This window comes from Phocoena phocoena, chromosome 9, assembly GCF_963924675.1.
Source record: "Phocoena phocoena chromosome 9, mPhoPho1.1, whole genome shotgun sequence".
NCBI classification, from domain to species: Eukaryota; Metazoa; Chordata; class Mammalia; order Artiodactyla; family Phocoenidae; genus Phocoena; species Phocoena phocoena.
In genome coordinates, this window is record NC_089227.1 from 27,004,642 (window position 1) to 27,023,226 (window position 18,585).

An 18,585-nucleotide genomic window follows, 5' to 3' on the forward strand; every position below is an offset into this window, starting at 1 on the left:
CTTTGAAAGGAATTACTGTCCATCAGTCACAGCTGACTATTATTTACTCAAGATACAGTGCAGAATTTCCTTCAAACTGTCCATGTATCACTTAACAAATATGGTGTTGAATGAAAATTAAAAAAAAAAAAAACCTCTTTACCCTTAATCTTTCTTTTTAAGTGGTTATTTAAGAAATTTTTGGTAAAAATACTAATTCTATTTTTTATGTTTATCAAGTAAGAAATGTTACAATCCCAAAAAATCAACTATTTGCTATTTTCTAAAATCATATATTAAGAAAGAAAAAAAATGCATCTGTATGTTAAAGTCCAAACATAACCAATAAGTGTCATGTATCCTATTTAAATTAGTTATGTAAGTTGAGATACATAAGTGAGGTCTCCTGAAAAGTAAAATAAATTTTAATGAAATTTACGCATTCCACATGCACAAAATGTATTTTGCATAACAGTCAATGAAAAGCAATATTAAAGGAATGAGAGGGGTTACCAGAAAAATAGTACGAAATATATTTTATTATTTAAATATACTTTAGTGTTTGGTGTTTAGTGTTAAGAGCTAAAGGAAAAATATATTTTTCTTTGAACTAAAATATATGGAACTTGTGTTTTCCCTTCATTAAATAAGTGTTAACAAAGAAGAATAAAAATTCACAATGACTGAATTCATTTAATGTACAATGCAGAGGAATAACAAAAGCATGAGCATTTTATCAGGTTACATTAATTAGCTGGCTTAAGATCTGTATGACTAGTATTGACATACTGTTAAACTTTGAAAAATTTACATCTTTCAGTGCACACATAATTACCTATCTCTAACATAATATATAAGACATAATTTAAAAGTTTTCAGAATCCAAATTAAAAGGTGTTATGAAATAATCAGGTGCCATTAACACCCTGTATCAGACTTAGCAAACACCGTATGTTTTAGCTCCTTTTAATTTAGTTCTATCAAACTCATAAGCATTTTCAGTAAACCTGAAAAATAAAGTTGCTTTTCTTAGAAAGGAAACCTCTGAGGTCATGATTAAGGTTATTCATAGGGCACTGTGGGGATCTTGACTTTATTGCAGCTGCTGAAATAACTGTGTCTGGGCTATCACCAGAATCCCTCAGTGTTCAGTACTGACAGTGGAGCAGGAGTGGGAGAGGAGGGAAGGGAAGGGGAGGGGAGTAGAGAAGAGGAGAGGGGAGGAGGGGAGGAGAGGGGAGGGAGGGGGAGAGGGGAGGAGAGGGAGGGGAGGGAGGGGGAGAGGGGAGGAGAGGGAGGGGAAGGGAGGGAGGAAGGTGAGGGAAGGGGAGGGGGGAGGGGAGGGGGAGGGGGAGGGGAGGGGGGAGGGGAGAGGGAGGGAGGGGGAGGGAGGGGGAGGGAGGGGAGAGGGAGGGAGGGGGAGGGAGGGGAGAGGGAGGGAGGGTGGGTGGGAGGGGAGGGAGGGAGGGAGGGGAGGGAGGGAGGGAAGGGAAAGGAGGGGGGAGGGAGGTAGGGGAGGGGGAGGGAGAGGGGAGGGAGGGGAGGGAGGGAGGGAGGGGAGGGAGGGGAGGGGGAGGGGAGGGAGGGGGAGGGAGGGGAGGGGAGGGGAGGGAGGGGGAGGGAGGGGGAGGGGAGGGGAGGGGAGGGGAGGGGAGGGGAGGGGAGGGGAGGGGAAGGGGAGAGGAAGAGGGAGAGGAGCAGGGGAGGCAAGGCGAGAGGCATGGAAGATAAGGGAAATGTACTGAGGTGAATTTTGGAAACCATAAACACAAAAGAATATCTGCTACCTTAGCAACTGAAATATGCTCAGTACTTGGCTCAGTGCTTTTTATAAAATCCAGATAAGTATGGTTATTATCTTCAGTGTTCAGATGGAATTGAATTCAGAACAGTTCCACACTACAGTGGTCATGTTCATTAGAGAGGACCAAACAAATTTCATTAATGATGTTTTCACTTAGAAATTGTCTAAGCAACTCTGTTACAGATACTAATAGTTAATTTTGTATCATGCATTACAGTCTATGTAATAATTTCATTTGTGATTGAGTCTTACAAGAATGTCACAAGCTGGTTATCATTACATCCACATGCTTAAAAAGATCAGAATAGGTAAGGTATTTATTTGAATCTCTATTGCTTATTATCTGTGTGTTAATAGCTAAGTTCAAATCCATACATGCCACACAACACCAAAAACTTCAGCAGAGGCACAAAAATTTTGATCTTGACTTCTAGCATAGTACTCAAAATGTTCCAAAATTTTTTTTTTGCTCCAAAATTTTTGAATGAAACAATTCTGAATGAATATGCTGAATCATTATATTTCTTAAGAAAACAGTGGTAATGATACCCACTTGACAAGATTATTGTTAAAACTACATATATAAAATACTATCTAAATTATCAAAGTACTTGGCACAGGATAGAATTCTCAGTAATTCTGTTTTCATGTCTTCACCTGTTATACTTTAACATAAAGAGAAAAAAAAATCTGTTTTTAAAAGTCACAGCTGTATACAGGTAAAACCTCCATTTCTCTCCATCCTTAGTTATTATCACACATAATTTGTTAATGGTAAATACAGCATTTTGATGTTAATAAATTTTTGTGTATTCAGTCATATTTTTTGCCTACATTTATGCAATATTACCTACTTCTAAATAATTATCACAAAATCTATTGAACTTCTTTCTCACAACTGCAAATATGTAATGTCCCATTTAATGGATAAGATACTAAAACCCCCAAAAGTTAAGGTACTTGCTCAAGTAAAATTAATGAGTCAGTGGGGAATCAACATAAAATTCTTGATTCTTTGGACTCCTACTTCATTTTTCTTTCTATTTACTCCTTTTCAATCATCCCAACCTATGTATTAACTTGGGGTAGTATAAAATTTGATGGAACAGAATTTTTTGTCCACTTGCACATAATCAGAAAAATGTTTACTGTACTATGGTTTAATGTGACTTGTAATCACTATATTTAAATTGAAATTTTTAAGGATGAATTTCCCATGTTTGCTGATATGTATTAATCATGGATGGGAGATACCTGTGCTTTGGGCTCCTTTATCTGCCTTCACCTGTAGCCAATTCTGCTACCAGATTGAGACATTCTTTTCCATGAACACTGATTTCACTTCTAAACCCTTCTAAACATATACATAATCTTAGGCAGCTGCTACCAATCAATCAGATCGTCCCTTGAAAATATCTGTATGTCTATATACATACATACAAGTTGATTTATGTCTTTATGCACGTAGAATAAATTTCTTCTAAATGCTAATATAGAGACAAAACTTTTAAACTTATTTCCTTGTGTTTTGGATCCAAAAATATCTGATAAGACATAAAATAATACAAATATTTAAAATCCTGAATTCATGTTAATTTATTCATTTAAATGATTATAACTGCCTTTCATGATCTGTGCAGATCCTTGGCTATACTTCAAACCAGCGGCCCACTTAATTTAACTGACAAAGTTTACCTCAGGAAAAATGGCCTCTACCTACTAACAGTGGTACAACCATTGTAGGGACTGCTTACCATTCACTCATCTTTTGTCCGTAGTACCCAGGACAATGTTTGTTGCATAGTCATTTCTCAATCCATATTTATTTAAGGAATGAGTGCATGAAATGTGTGAAAGAAGGAGGGAAGGGAAGAGAGAAGTTCTAAGGGAGGAAGGAGAAAAAGGAAGAAATGTAAGAAGGAAAGAAGGGGAAAGGAAAAGAAAGAAAAGGAATAGAATGAAATGGAAAGAAGGAGGGGAGTTTAATCATGATGATTCAGAAGAAGAAAAATTTCAATTCATTCAAAAGGAATTCAAGAGGAATTAACATGAAAACAAATCTGCACAAATAAGTTGACTTATTGAGTATAAGTATATATGCTAAAACTGTTAATTACCTTTTGTGTATATAAATCATCAAAAGGAACCCATTTTTGCTTTATTCAGGTGTACTGTCATTTTCTACCCACTTGCTTTACATAAGATTTTCAATGCTTTACATAAAAATGTCAATATTCAAAAGCAAATATCATTAATTTGTTTCTAAGTCCAGAAGCAAAGAATGGTGTTTAATATAACACTGGACAAAAATGATGATAGAGTAATAAATTCCTTATGCAATTACTAAATTAACTTAGTAGATTGATACTTACCAGGATATCTTTTCCAGCCCACTTGCATTCATCCCTTCTGGTGTAAGACACTGGCCACACAATCTAAGGGCAGAGAAGAAACATTATTTTCTGCCAATTAAGTTTTCTAAGAGATCCAACCTTATAGTCTGTTAGAACAAGTGGAGCAACTTAGATAAAGAAAGTTCCATAAAGCATTATGTGGTAGGAACCTCTTAGTTTAAGACTTTGCAGTGGCATCAGTCAATTGGCATGAACTTAACATCTTTCACTCTCTGTCTACCCATTAGGCTTTGCTGTATAAATGAAAGTTGAGCAACACAGAAATTTATGTAGTCAGTAGATGTAAGCAGTGTGCAATGCAAAGAATTGTAAGGCAGGTTGGGAAAGGGAGATCATCCTGAGACCACGTGAGAATCTAGTGAAGAGAGATAGAAATAAGCATAGAATGTGGCTTGCAGTCTTCTAAATGAATTGGTCTTTATCATAAAATAGTGATTTTGAAATGTTAACATCAGGTACTCTGGATCCATTTCTGTCATTCAAATCTCAGCATGACATGCTATAATGAGCAACTGATAGGGTTAGAAAAACCCATTTTAGAAAGGAATTTTTTTTTTTTTTTTGGACAGGGAAAATAGGTAAGAGTAGCACTACATAATTTCAGGAGATAAAGGAGGAAATGAAGAAGCAAATAGATAGCTCTAAAAAAAAAAATCACCTTCCCCACTGTGGGCAAAACTCAGACTAACTGTGTAATAACTGTATTTTCATCCCTGATATTTGGTCTTCATCTTTCCAGAGGTTCCTGTATTGTTTGAATACAGTGACAGTGGTAGATAAATCAAGGCATGACTCATGGCTTAGAGAATTGTAGATGCATTTCCCTCAATAATATTAATTCAAATACCCTCATCTAAATTTTAATATAAAATTTTCCAGTCCCCTGAGCAATTCCCATGACTCCTATCTGTACTGGAGTAGAGCAATTTTAATTTTTTTTTATTCATCTTTCTTTTCTGGTAACATTAGTTAATTTCAGGGAAAAAAAAGTCATATGTAAAAGAAAAATCCAGAGATGATGGCAGTTAATCATCCATGTCTGCTAGAAAGCTTTTAGTCTCAAAATGACTGATTATCATTCATTTGGGAACCTCTAGATAATTCAGTATAAATGGTCATAAACTTGGGCAATGGCTGTGATAGTCAATCTAGGGAATTAAAAAGCAAAATATAACACATTTATAAACAAGAATTTAGGACATATTGAAATAACCTATTATGACATGGCAAATGCATTTCAGGTCCATATCACAATAAAAAGCCCTAAAAATTTTTGGACATGGATTTACTTTTACCATTTGAAGCTCTTAATTTATGTATTCTTTTCCTTTTCATGTACTTTTCTTTTCATGTGTGTCTGTGTATGTAAAGTAAAACATACACAGGAGGAGGATCAAATATAAATTTTCTCTGGGACACAAAAATAATATATAGAAGAGCTAAGATTTATTGACTGTATATTCGGCTTTCCAGCTAGATTGTGCAAGAATCACAGATTATTAAAACAGATAACTTTTTAAATTGAAAAGGGCAGGTTGTTTTCTCGTAGTCTCCTAGCTCTTGATTATCAGCATTGACACAACATGGGCCTCATTTTGTGATTTCTCTCTTATGACAAATATTAATAAAAAGTAATTTTGCTAACATTCATGCTAAATTCTCTCATATTTAGAGGGGTGTGTACTCCCAACTTGTTACAGATCAGGGTAAAAAAATATTAGCTTAAAGATCTGGCATGAGTAAAATAAATTCTGGTGTAGAAAGTGCTCTTTTGGAAAGCAATTTAATGAGAATAACTATAAGTCAACGGAACAAACATATAAATTGTCCTTCCAATAGCATCTATTTCTATGAAGAATAATTCCTATCTTTTGGTTAGATTTGTTAACCTGTTGATAATTTTTCTTCTTGCTCAAAAACTTCTCAGTTAACAGTGACTAAATTTCTTACCCTCATATTCAGAGTACTTCATGATCTATTTTAGACTTTCCCTTCTTTAGGCTTCTATACATCTACCCATGGTAGCTCTTCTTACTCATTATCGAATAAGCATTTATGCCTTAAGGAGATTGAGACCTTTACCAAGGCCAAGAATCTTTTCATGGTCCTTCCAAGCCTGAGACTGTGTTTTTGTCTCTTAACAGGGATTGGCCTAGTATTTACCTTTATGCTCATACATCTTTAGTATCTTCTTGTACATTCCTCAAGAATTACTGATGACATACCCTAGTGCCCCCTATAGAGTTTATCACAGTAGTAGATGCTTAGGAAAAAGTTGTCGAATAATATTACATATAGGTTAAAAAGAGCATTAATAGACAATATAGACAAACAGATATAATCCTTAAGTAAACTATATTTACCCTTATAAAGAGTGTGATATAATTAAAATTAAATAATGTATTGAATCGAATGCTTTAAAATTAGAAATATGTCTTCTATTATTAGAATAATGATCTGAATCAAGAGCCTATAAGAAGAACACTATGACACTGGGCAAGTCACTTAACTTTTATTTAACCCATTATTTCAGTATATGTTTATTACAAGTGATGCATCCTGGGCACACAAATGTCTCTAGGATTTTTCTTACCTATAAAATAGTAGGTTGTTTATATGACAATTTAGTTCTTTTCAATTTTAGAGCCAACTGAATATATAAACCAAATTAAGAATATTTATTCAGAAAAAATATTGAATACATTAAACATATATTCTGAGGTGAGATATGCTCAAATATTTTCTATTTATAGATACATAGATATATACAATAGATACATAGATATAAGTATATACATATATTCATATATATGGATTTCATAAAATGATGAAATTTCTATAAACACTGAAAATTTGAACTGATATAACCTCCTGTTATTAAAATATGTAGTCTTCCTAATCATCTTAGATTTTTCATTCATTTTATAAAGGATGGTTGTCTTTCACTACAACAACAAAAACTTGCTTATTTTTTGACGTTTACAAAAGCTGCTAAGATAAATATTTTTATCATTTCAGAAAAAACAATGGATAATCAGTTTTCTTAGATAGTAGATAACCTTAGGGATATTGTTAATCTGAGGAAGCTTCAAAATCTAATATATTGAAAAATCAAAAAAATAAATATCCAAGGTGATTTTTAAATGTTATATCTTAATTCCAGAATATATCATTAAGGGCATTGCCATTTTATTTGACTATATGTTACGAATCAAATCTCTTAATATATAGTCAGAATTTTAATGTTTGGGTAACAGAAGAAAAGTAAAAGTCTTAGGTTTAGCGGTATACTCTATTAGAGATATGAATCAGCCCTGAAATTAAATCTTCACTTTATCCCAAAACAACATTCTCCAACCAGAAAAAAAGCTTTTTACAATTCTGTTACTTTTTAGAAATAACTGTCCAATATGTTACAGTTTATAAGAAGTTGAGGCACACGACTTTAAAACCAAGTGTTAAGAAGCAGCAAAACTAATACATACATACATACATATATATATATACACTAAAGTGTATGCACCCTAAAAAGCATGTTATATTACCACTCTTGGGAAAGCTGTTGCATAAAGATCCTTGTTCCTCAGAGAACTGACAGGAAATACCGACTGAAAAAAAACTGTTTCACTCAGAATACAGCATATAGACTCAGTAGCACAATTTCCACTAATCTGTCAATCCATGTTTATTTTCCAAACTGTATAGCTTATTCATTAAATAATTCAGAAACACAATAAAGTATATTAAAAATACTGATAGAAAGCTAGTGTCTAAATGTCCATATTTGCAAAAACCTGACACTGAAAACTGATCTTTGGGTTTGGCCAACTTTTTTGTTTAAAAGGCCAGATAGTACATATTTTAGGCTTTGTGATTCAGATGATTTCTATCACAACTACTCAGCTCTGCCATTGTAGAATGAAAGCAGATATAGACAATATGTAAATGAATGAGAGTGCCTGTGTTCTAATAAACTTTCCAAACGCAGGCAACGTTCAGATGAGGCATGTGTATGATGAGTGAGGAACTCTGCATGTGCTGGCAATATAGAGAGATATGTAAATTATATATAAATATATATACCTAGTACATGAAATCAATTATGATATATTTCTATAATGCTTTAGGTATTTAATTTTATGCAGGAAAAATGATAGAACTGTGGAAGAATAAGCTAAAGTTAGTATTCCTTATAATGATCACTGAAAATACTACAGTTTCCTCCCTGATAATTTTGACAGTTTACTACATCCACTGATTTGTGATAGATCAGTGCATTATTTTTATTTGTGTCTGAAAATAAAATATTAAACAATTTTTTTCAGTTGTCACACTGTTAAATAGCTAGAAAATTCTATATAACTTGAATTGTTTCAAAAGAATTATAGTACATATATTAGAATAAAGATACCTTTTGAAAATCCTTGATATTAACCAGGTTGAATGAAAACATGTGATCCTTTGCTCCAACATACAGCCTACTCCGTTCCTCATCCAAAAGGAAGGTATGATAACTGGAGCTGTTGGCCAAGCCATTGAAAGTGATCACATTGTTGGATTCCAACATTTCTGCAAGGTAACAAAGCAAGACATTGGGTGTTAATGTGAGGTCCTATATGAGCACAGACTATCGGTACATGGTAATGTGGCTACTGCCTGCTGTAGTTACCAATCAGTGGTTATTCTTTATGGTACTAAAAAATATACAGGACTTCTTTACATTTCATTGAAGTGGGAGTTATACTCCCATTAGTTTGCTGATTTCATATTCAAGACCACACACTCCTACACAAGAAAGGAAATACGTTGTCCAAACAATTGGGCTGGTGCAATCTCTGCATGTAGTAATAGATCAGAATGGTCACTTTGTATACAAAATGTCTTTAACTTTACTAAGACTTGTTTAAGTGGTTTCATTTGCTCCAAGTCATTGCTAGAAGGATAAGCATAGGGACCAACAGAGCAGAGGTAGTGTGGGGAAAACACTGTTCAACCTCCTAGGTTGTTTGAGGCCTCTTTTTATTTGTCTTTTTGACCATTAAATCATTAACTTCACCGTCTAAATCCTTCGTAATACTTTGTAACTGACATATATAATAGATCAACTTTAGGCTTTTACGAAAACACTGAATTAAATAAATTTTACTACATGACCCCAATTTTTCAGTTTGTTATTGATTTCCAATTTGCTTTTGTTGTGAACAGGCAAATACTGAACTTTTTTAGAACTACACCTTAAGTGATAAAAACATCTTCAGATAGAAATAACAGTAAGTCCACCTTTTCACTAGAGAGGTAAGTGTTGATCATCACCAAAGAGGTTTTCTTTATCTGCTTCCATTGAAATTAGGTTTATATATATATATATATATATATATATATATATATATATATATATATATATACCACCACAACCCATCTCTCATGGGATAGAAATGTTGAGGAGTCTCCAGAAATGTGTCCTGAATCAATGATTCAGATTTTTACCGTGCACACACAGAACCTTTTCATCAGCCTCCATAAAATGTAGAATGTGCCTTCCAAGGAGAGGAAGCCGAAATGAAGACCCTTCCGCTTCAATGTCCCAGCCCTATCCCAGGACGTGAGTCATTTGATAAGTTGCCTGCTTTATTTCTCTTATTGCCTTTTCCATCTTATCAAAAATATTATTTTAATAGAGAATAAAGTTCAAACTCCTTAACTTAGCCTTAAAGGTCAGATCAACACCATCTGCGTTTAGACCCCACCTCAGTACTCTTTCTCATGTCCACAACCCTCCAGGAAAACATGCTCTGTGGTCGTCCACTTATTAGCCTTTCCTGCCATTGTTCCTGACACCTACAACTATATGCCACCTAGAGAAAATAGTATCACTCTTCCAAGCTAGTTCAAATGCAATCCCTAAGAATTCTCATAGAATTAATTCATTTGTAATATTTTGCTTGAATTACTCATAATCTGCATCACACTGTCAATTATTACAATCATTCCTATAAATGACTTATCTACCGGAATTAACATTCCCTCACGTAAGGAGATATATAGTTAATAGCTCATCATCCACAACTCACATGGTTTCTTTTCCATATTACCAGGTCATGAATATTAAATTGAATGCTTGCCTGTCTATCTATGTACCTACCTACCTACCTACCTATACATCTTACACACAAAACTAGAAGAATTAATTGTTAATACATTGTTAAAAGATGCTTTTCTAATTTCTTCATGAGAAACAGTACAATACTGGGCTTCTCTTATTCTCTGACAAAAAAAAAAAGGAAGGAAGGAAGAATAGAAGGAAGGAGGGAAGGAAGAAATAGATCAAGGGAGCTTCATTCATGCAAGTCATCATCAGAAATAAATGAGAGCTGTGAGTCTCCAGAGAGAAAGAACAGAGAATCCACCACATGATATCTGAATGTAAATGCCATTCCTCTCACGAAATGATTGTAAAGGATCAATGCTACAGAGAGTCAATGTAAGACTGATATTTCAGGCACCCTGAGCTGTGTGAGGATGGAAAGGGCTATTACCAGAGACAGGGGCTGTATCACTGGATATATTCATGCATTGACTGAAAGGTTGTATAAAGAGATCTGTTTATCAAATAGACTAGATAACCTTCACTCTTTTTTCCAATTCTAAACGCTATAATTCTACCCTAATACCAGAGAGACTAAACTATAGGTAGCTAGGCAAACTAAAAAAATTTTAAAAGCCAGCTGAGTTTAAACAAAGAAAATTACATAGAGATATTAATCATTGGGAGGGTCATTTAAGAGACACAAGGATTGATTTTAATTTGAAATGCATAGAAACCATGTAAGAGAGGTCTAAGCATAACGTGGAAGTTGTTATAGGAAGACAACTACTACAGCCATAGAACATGGAGTCACAGTTATAGGTGAAAACACAAGCACCACCTCAGTACGTACAAGGTGTGTAAACTAGCATGAGTTCCTTACACTACCTGGGCCTCGAGTTCTGGAAGATGGGGTTAATAATAAATCTCCCAAGAGTTATTATGAAGGTGAAATTAGATAATTCATAAAAAATTACTGCAATAGTTTGCATAGTAAACACTCAGTTAAAGATTACCTGTTTGTATAAGTAGAGGTTAAATAATATGTTTGATCTTCTCGACTACAAGTAGGAAATTAGGGTCTAGATGGAGCTGAATGAAAAAAGTACTTTTCTACTTTCTTACCAAGTGTGCTAACTTGTTAACATCAGTAATTTTGTATGGGGAAGGGATAAATAAGAAGAGCACTATGCTCCTTGATTTACATTAATATTAAATGTAATGGTCATATTAAGAACAGTATTCTTTTTTGTTTGCCAACTTATGTATGCTGAACTTTAAATAGCAAAAATAATGACTTTCTATATCACAATTTTAAACAATGAAAATATTCATACAATTGAAAAATATGTTACAGGCTGAGTTCAGGGAAAATTATTGGTTCCTAGGTACCGACAGCTTAGAGAAAGTCTTTAGTCATTTACGTGTGAAATCACTCTAGAAACAGACTACACTTTAAAAAATGTTACTGCTGGATCATTTCATTAAACAAAAAGGCAATTTTTCCTGGAGTACAGGTTAGCAGCTATTCTACACTCGTTTCAAATGTACTTAACTCTGCCTCATCATTCCTTTTGCTGCAATTTCTTTAGATGTTCCTCTGTATCAGGGACTTTACACACTGCTTTGTAACTGAGAGGAGTCTTTTTGAGACCTTCTTGGCAGTGAGCCAGGGCAAATTCTGGATTGCTTAGATTATCTCACCACTTTTCAGGGTGAAAAAACCTAGGTTAAAATCAGAGATTTTTTCTCAAAGTCTAGATTTCACATTTTTAAATATTCTGTTTTCCTTTATGATTTTTAACTTAAATGTATGATTTTATTTTCCTTATATGTAGACATGTTCAGCTGCAACTGATATTAAATAACTTCAACTTGGACTTTACTCCTTTAGAGTCAAAGAATTTTAGGTGTTTCTTTTCAGCTTCTGTTATGTAAATCTTACCATTACACAAATTGGTATTGGAACTAAAATTAATATTCAGTAATATGAGATGTTTAATACTCCACTACTTTCTTACATCTTGCCTATGTTCACATTTAGTCAAACAACAACAAATGTTACTTTAGAAAAACCTAAATTTCTATAGAATCAGCTCGACTTTGGTGAATCCTAGTAGACTAAAGCATACAAAGGTACTAATTCTTTTTGGGTGCAATTCAGTTTTTCCCTTGTTGAGACATTACTTCAACTTCTACATGCTGTGTCAACCATAGAGAAAAGTAAATGTAGGACTGTAATCAAAAGTGCCATTTCAGACAAGCACTCTTAATGAACTATGTATTCTTAAATTTGAAAGATAATTAAGCAAACATTTTGTTTATTCCAGATTCACCAAATGATTTAGTGTTTCTATAATTTGCTTAATGACAAAATGAAAGATAAAGTGGTCACAAGGCCAAGCAAATAGTCTGTATTCAATAAATGCTACCTATTATCACCATTATTATTATGACAGGCTATAAGACAATGCAGACAGCAAGCATAAGTGTATAGATGTTCTGGAAGGGAAAATCAATTCATATAATTTCAAGCAGCATTGTTTTCAATTATAAATAGATTGCATCCTCTTGTGATGTAATACTAAAAAATCTTATGAATCTTATGACATTCAAGACACAAAGTCCATTTGACAGATTTTTAAAATCTAATATGCAGCAAAAGGAGAAAAGAAATTTTAATCGATCTGTTCTTTAATCAGAATATCCTATCAAATAATCATGGGAGAAGAACTGTGATTCTCTTCTAATGAGTCAATTGTCATTTTCATTATAATTATTTATTTATAAATTTTCAGATTTGCCTTTTCCCCCGGAATTCATCAGGATCTCTAACGTAGCTCTGTTTGAATAAAGAAAAAGGAAAATACATTGTTAGCAGTCACTATCAGTACGTTATTTAAGGTACTGAAAAATTATTTTATAAGTTAATGCTCTTCTTGTATATTTAATATACAAAAAAAAAAAGGTGACAAAATTTACATCAAAATCACATATGTAGATTCAGCTCTACATAAGAAAGTTGTATAGTTCTTGTGGTATCTTATCTTTAGGATAAGCACAGATTTATACAGATGATTACATTACAATGATCGAATCAGATTTCAAAAAGGTAATAAAGTGAATACTGCTTTCTAGAATGCAAGACTGCCCAGAACTAGACTTTTTTATAGTTGGATAGAGAACTGCTGTACACTTAACCTCAAATCCAAACAATAGCCATCCTGTTCTCTATATTTCTGACTTCCATGACATTTCTATTTCTCTCCTCCTTCCTTTCTCCCTCTCTTCAATACCCTCCCTTCTCTAAGTTTTATAGCATGAAAGGTAGTAGGACCCCACCAGTTGCTGGACTCTAATGAACTGCCTGTATTCATTGACGGCTTTAGGCTTATGTCCTTTTTCCATGATTTGAACTTTGTCCTTTTCATAGAACAAAGATGCTATTTAAAGTAGTCAAAGTTTGGGTCTATATGATGCCAAAATATTTTGACTAAATGATGATCACATCTAGATATTTGTAAATATTGGAAAGTTCATCAAGGTCCCAAAATTTTGAGATTCTGTATTTCATCGCTCCCTAGATTATTATTTAAATTTCCAAAAACAAAATAAGGGCTGAAAGGAAAGGTTGCACTACAAAAACAAAATAACAAAACAAGTGCTATTTACTATCATTTCATACTTAATCAGCAAAAAGTTTAGAAAGGACCAAAAAAACACAAATAAAGAATAATTTTTAGAGATTAATAAAGTTATATTGTGGGAAAATTCACCTTATTTTTCTGACTTTATTTTGTTCATCGAGGACTAGTTTTTTAACCTTATTACACGGAAGTGTAAGAGGACATGAATAAAAACCAGTAGACAGAAGAGAAAATACAAAGGAAATAAGTTTTCAGTGCCTATTATGTGCCAAAAAAACTGCTGAATGATTTATTAGTATATTTATGTAAGGCCCACAACAACAGTTTGAGGTGGAAATTTTCATTTCCATATTTTCTCATGAAGAAATTGACTCAGATAGATATTGGGAATATCCTAGGTCAAGATTCTAATTCCTGACACCAGAGGCCAGGCTCTGTCCTCCTCTGCACTACCTCTAAGAAGGCAGAATTTTTGAGAATACTAAGAAATGATCATTGAAAAGAAAAAGTGAGAAATATAAGAATATACTTTGGAGAACACTAAGAACTGATTGTTGAGAAGTTTGGTTACCTCTCACTATCACATAATTCACCTTAGTTAAGAGTTTCTTAAATATTTATATTATTTTATTTGCTCTGTACTTGGTCTTTTTATACAATAATAACTCTGTATAATCTTATCCACAACTATGGCTTTCGTCACCAGCAGTATTTTGACATGTCTCATATGTATGTCTTCAAAGACAGATTTTCCCCCCAAAAGCCAAACAAAGGCTTACTAGTAACCTCTATTTACATATTGCACAAATATCTCAGAGTCTGCAGGAATTGATCAGAACTCACTCCCTTTTCTTTTTTCCATTTACATCATCACCTTTCTGCACATTTTTAAATTGGTTGCAAGTATCACTCATCCAAAGAATTGTACAAACCAGAGCCTCTTCATCATCCAGAGACCCATTCCATCACTTCAGTTTTGTTCAACACTATAATTTCTCCTGTAACTTGCTTTTGCTTATATCCTCACTGCCACTGTCATAGTTCAATTCCTTATAATTTCTTCCCTTGATTATTCTAATTATCTTCTAACAGAACTTCCTTTCTAGGTTTATACCAACAAGCCATGTTATGCACTGCCTCCAGAATAATCTTTCTACAAAACAAATATCCCAGGTATGATGTAATTAGTAACTAAAATGTAACGAATCACAAACCTTCCATCCATAAATACTTTATTACATAAACAAGCTGTAGGAGTTTATATGGCTATAAAATTACTGGAAAATGTCCATAAAAAGCAGAAGTACAGCTAAAGTACAAAAGCAGCAGCAACATCATAACAAACACTTATATGCCAAGTACTGTTCTAATAACACACACATGCTCAATATTTATTGTGTGTGCATTATCCTTCTACTAAAGGAAATCACTGTAGGTAAACTACAGTGAAAGCAGGAGTAGAAGGTGTGAACACCAGACTACTCCACTGTGTCTTTGATGGAGTTTCACAAGACACACACCAAGCGCCAAAATATGAAAGAATATATTTTCCTAGAAGAAAATACATTAAAAAATGTGAAGCTTGTTTTCAAGTCAAAACAACAATTGTATACTCCAACAGTGAGAGAGTGAACTCCTCCAGCTCGCTCACTCACTGTCAGGAGATAAAAAGTTGACCAAAATGCAACTGAAAAGCATAGGAAAGAGGAACTGACAAAGAAGAGAGAGGATTGAGTCTTGTTGCCAAAGTTCCAAACTAAGTAATAACAAAATCAAATTTTCATTGAAAGAGATGAAATTGATTGGGAAGATAATAAGAATAAAAGATAGGAAATAAAACCTAAAAATAAACATATCTGCAGACTGAAATGTCACCATCTTCCAGGAAAATCTAATCTTACAGAGGATCAGTTATGGAACTTCCTAAATAAAGAATATATTTGGAATCCATTAATAAAAACTCAGTCACCTATTGAAGGAAAGTTATCAGGTGGGCTTCATCCTTATTGAAAGCAAGATTATTTGCCAGAAAACAAAAAAGGAATTTGTGCAAATACCCAACTGAAAACATATGTGGCTCAAAAAGTTTATACCCAGCAAGAAAGAGAGGCAATATCAGACACTGTGAAACTTGCAAGGTTTAAGGATACAGACCACCCATCAATTCAAGAAACTACAGCAATAACAACTTCTTAGTAATATAGTCATTCAAACAAGGAATGGATCAAACTTGAAAGCACAGATATTATATCACTTGCCTCTTTAAAACCTGCCTAGAAATTTCCAACATATCATTTGAGCCCTTTGTATGTTCCACACGTTTTTGGGCTCATTCACCAGTAGGTTGTGCGTGTGTATGTACCTATATATAATGATTTATAAATATATATATTTACACACACACACACATGCACGGGTAGAATTGTTTCCAGTTACCTCAATGGTCTGCTATCTAGAGTTACCACAGCTTAGAATGTGGTCTATCTCCCAATGGTTTCCGTGTTCACTTACCGTGTGAACCTACTCAGATTTCAGAATCTAGGTTACGCCTCTCCTGTGAATTCTCCAGCCTTCTAAGGGACAGTATATCATGCCTTCCTTTGTGAAACAGTACCATGTAATAATGTAGGTTAATCACCACTTTATCTTTTTGGCTCCCTTTCTAGAGTTAAAATATGCTGCTTTTACCTATATTTGTATTCCTAATCCTAGAACCTTTTCCTGGTATATACCTAGTCTTGGCACATAGAAGCAAGTGTCTCAAAAAATAGTATTTGAAACACCTTTTAAAAAAAAAGGCAGCAAAAACTCAGAAAAAGTAAATATAATAACATCTAGGAATAAGTAAATGTTGTGATATGTATTATATGTCAGATTATAGACTAGATTTTCTAATTATATATTACATTCAAATAACCAATAAAATTATGCCATCTAAACCCTAAATTATTTATAATGTGGCTATAAAATGGCTATTTTAAAAAATTCTATGTGCTAAGCACTACTATAGACATTTTATATATAATAACCATATGAATAAAGTTTTTCAGAGTTTTGTTTAGTAACATTAAACACAGAAATTATTGCAATAGCAACAGTTTATTGCTATAGTTTATAGCAATAGTTTAACTGGTCCCCTATCTTCAATTCCTCTCAATCTTAACATATTGTTCAAGGCATTATTATAAAAATTAACCAGAGCCAATTTCAAAAATGTAATGTTTTTATTTTTAAAAAAAGCACCTACACCCACCATCACCTTCGCCCAGTCTCCCTAATAAAAGTCACAGTCCCTAATCTTCCTTTGCTACCTTGTTCTATGCCTATAAGTTCCCACAATTCTATCAGAAATGGCCACTTTACTCTTCTCTAAATCTAGCCTCCCGCCTCTTGCTTCTAGTTTATTTCCCATGTTCTCATGCTTCAAGGTACAGTTAGAAGCCATCTCTCCTATGAAAGCCTTGAGAATTAGTAGGTATCACTCCCTCCTCTGATGCCTCACACACTTTGACCATTACACACACGAATGCATTAATTGCATGCCATTTATCTGCATGGGCATTAGACTATGTGTTTAGTTCTTTTAGATATAAAGTTACCACAGTGGCATATGGGTCTAATTATCTGTAGAGGAAATGGCTAACTAGATAATTAATTATTGAATTTGAGATCTACTTTAGATTGTAGTTTGATTGCCTCCATTTGCAAAAGAGCATGAGTGACTCTACCATTAACAGTTGCACAGGCCAGGTTTAAATTCAGGTCTCCTAGCTCTCAGTTCAATCCTCTTTCTAAATAAATCTCTGAAAAATTGTGACTTTAATTTTTTCTCCTTATTTTTGCTGCCTGATAGCTGATGGCAATAAGTTTAGGGCACAGGCATATAATCAAAAAAAAAGTTGGAAACAATTTACAAAATAACTAATGCATAATGTTAATTTTTACTTCTTGGAAGAATAACAATGAAAGTTTAAATGTCATTATTATATAAATCAACTAAATGTTTCAATGTGGACAAAAATTATTAATACAAACATATATTATAACTGATCACTCATTTCTGTGCAAGATGATTAGTCAGTAAAAATTTAGAATTGAAATGTAGATATTTCTTTTACAATTCAAATCAGTTTAATTTGGTGCTTTAAGTGATGGGCTAGTGATCTAGGATTAAAATTTGTTTCTAGATTCTGTCTTTTGTTTTATTTGTAAGGCTCCTTTACGGGCAGGTTTCCATCATCAATGAGTTCACCAGCAACTGTGCCATTAATTGCCTATGAGTGGTAAGCACTGCATCATTAGCAAAGTAAAAAAAAGGACGCTTATCTGATTAATATAATTGAAAGTTTGATTTTTCAGGCAGTCTTGGTCATTCCATTTACATGGAATGCTGAAACCACAGCATATGTTTCAGTGTGTTCTTCAAATAACTAGCATTTCTCCACATGACTAAAAGAAAGCAAACTTATTCTGATACTTGTAAATTCAGTATTTCATTTCTCCAGTAACAAAACTGTGTAAAATATACACATATGGAGAATTAAGTAGTTATAAACCACTTAGTCACCCATTATGTGTTGCATATGCTCACTATAAGAATTTTTTTTAACTGCTTAAGAATGATTTATTTGAATTGCCTTAATGCTGAGCAAATGA

At 33.6% G+C, this 18,585-nt stretch overlaps 1 protein-coding gene across 1 annotated transcript in view; it reads right to left on the reverse strand.

Moving 5' to 3' along the window:
• SEMA3A (semaphorin 3A) overlaps positions 1–18,585 on the reverse strand; it is a 231,811-nt gene that overhangs the window by 163,082 nt on the left and 50,144 nt on the right. The window contains exons 2-3 of the mRNA XM_065883393.1: positions 8,609–8,766; positions 4,156–4,218 (exon numbers count right to left, since the gene is read on the reverse strand). Coding sequence (XP_065739465.1) covers positions 4,156–4,218; positions 8,609–8,766 — 221 coding nt within the window. The remainder of the gene's footprint in view (positions 1–4,155; positions 4,219–8,608; positions 8,767–18,585) is intronic.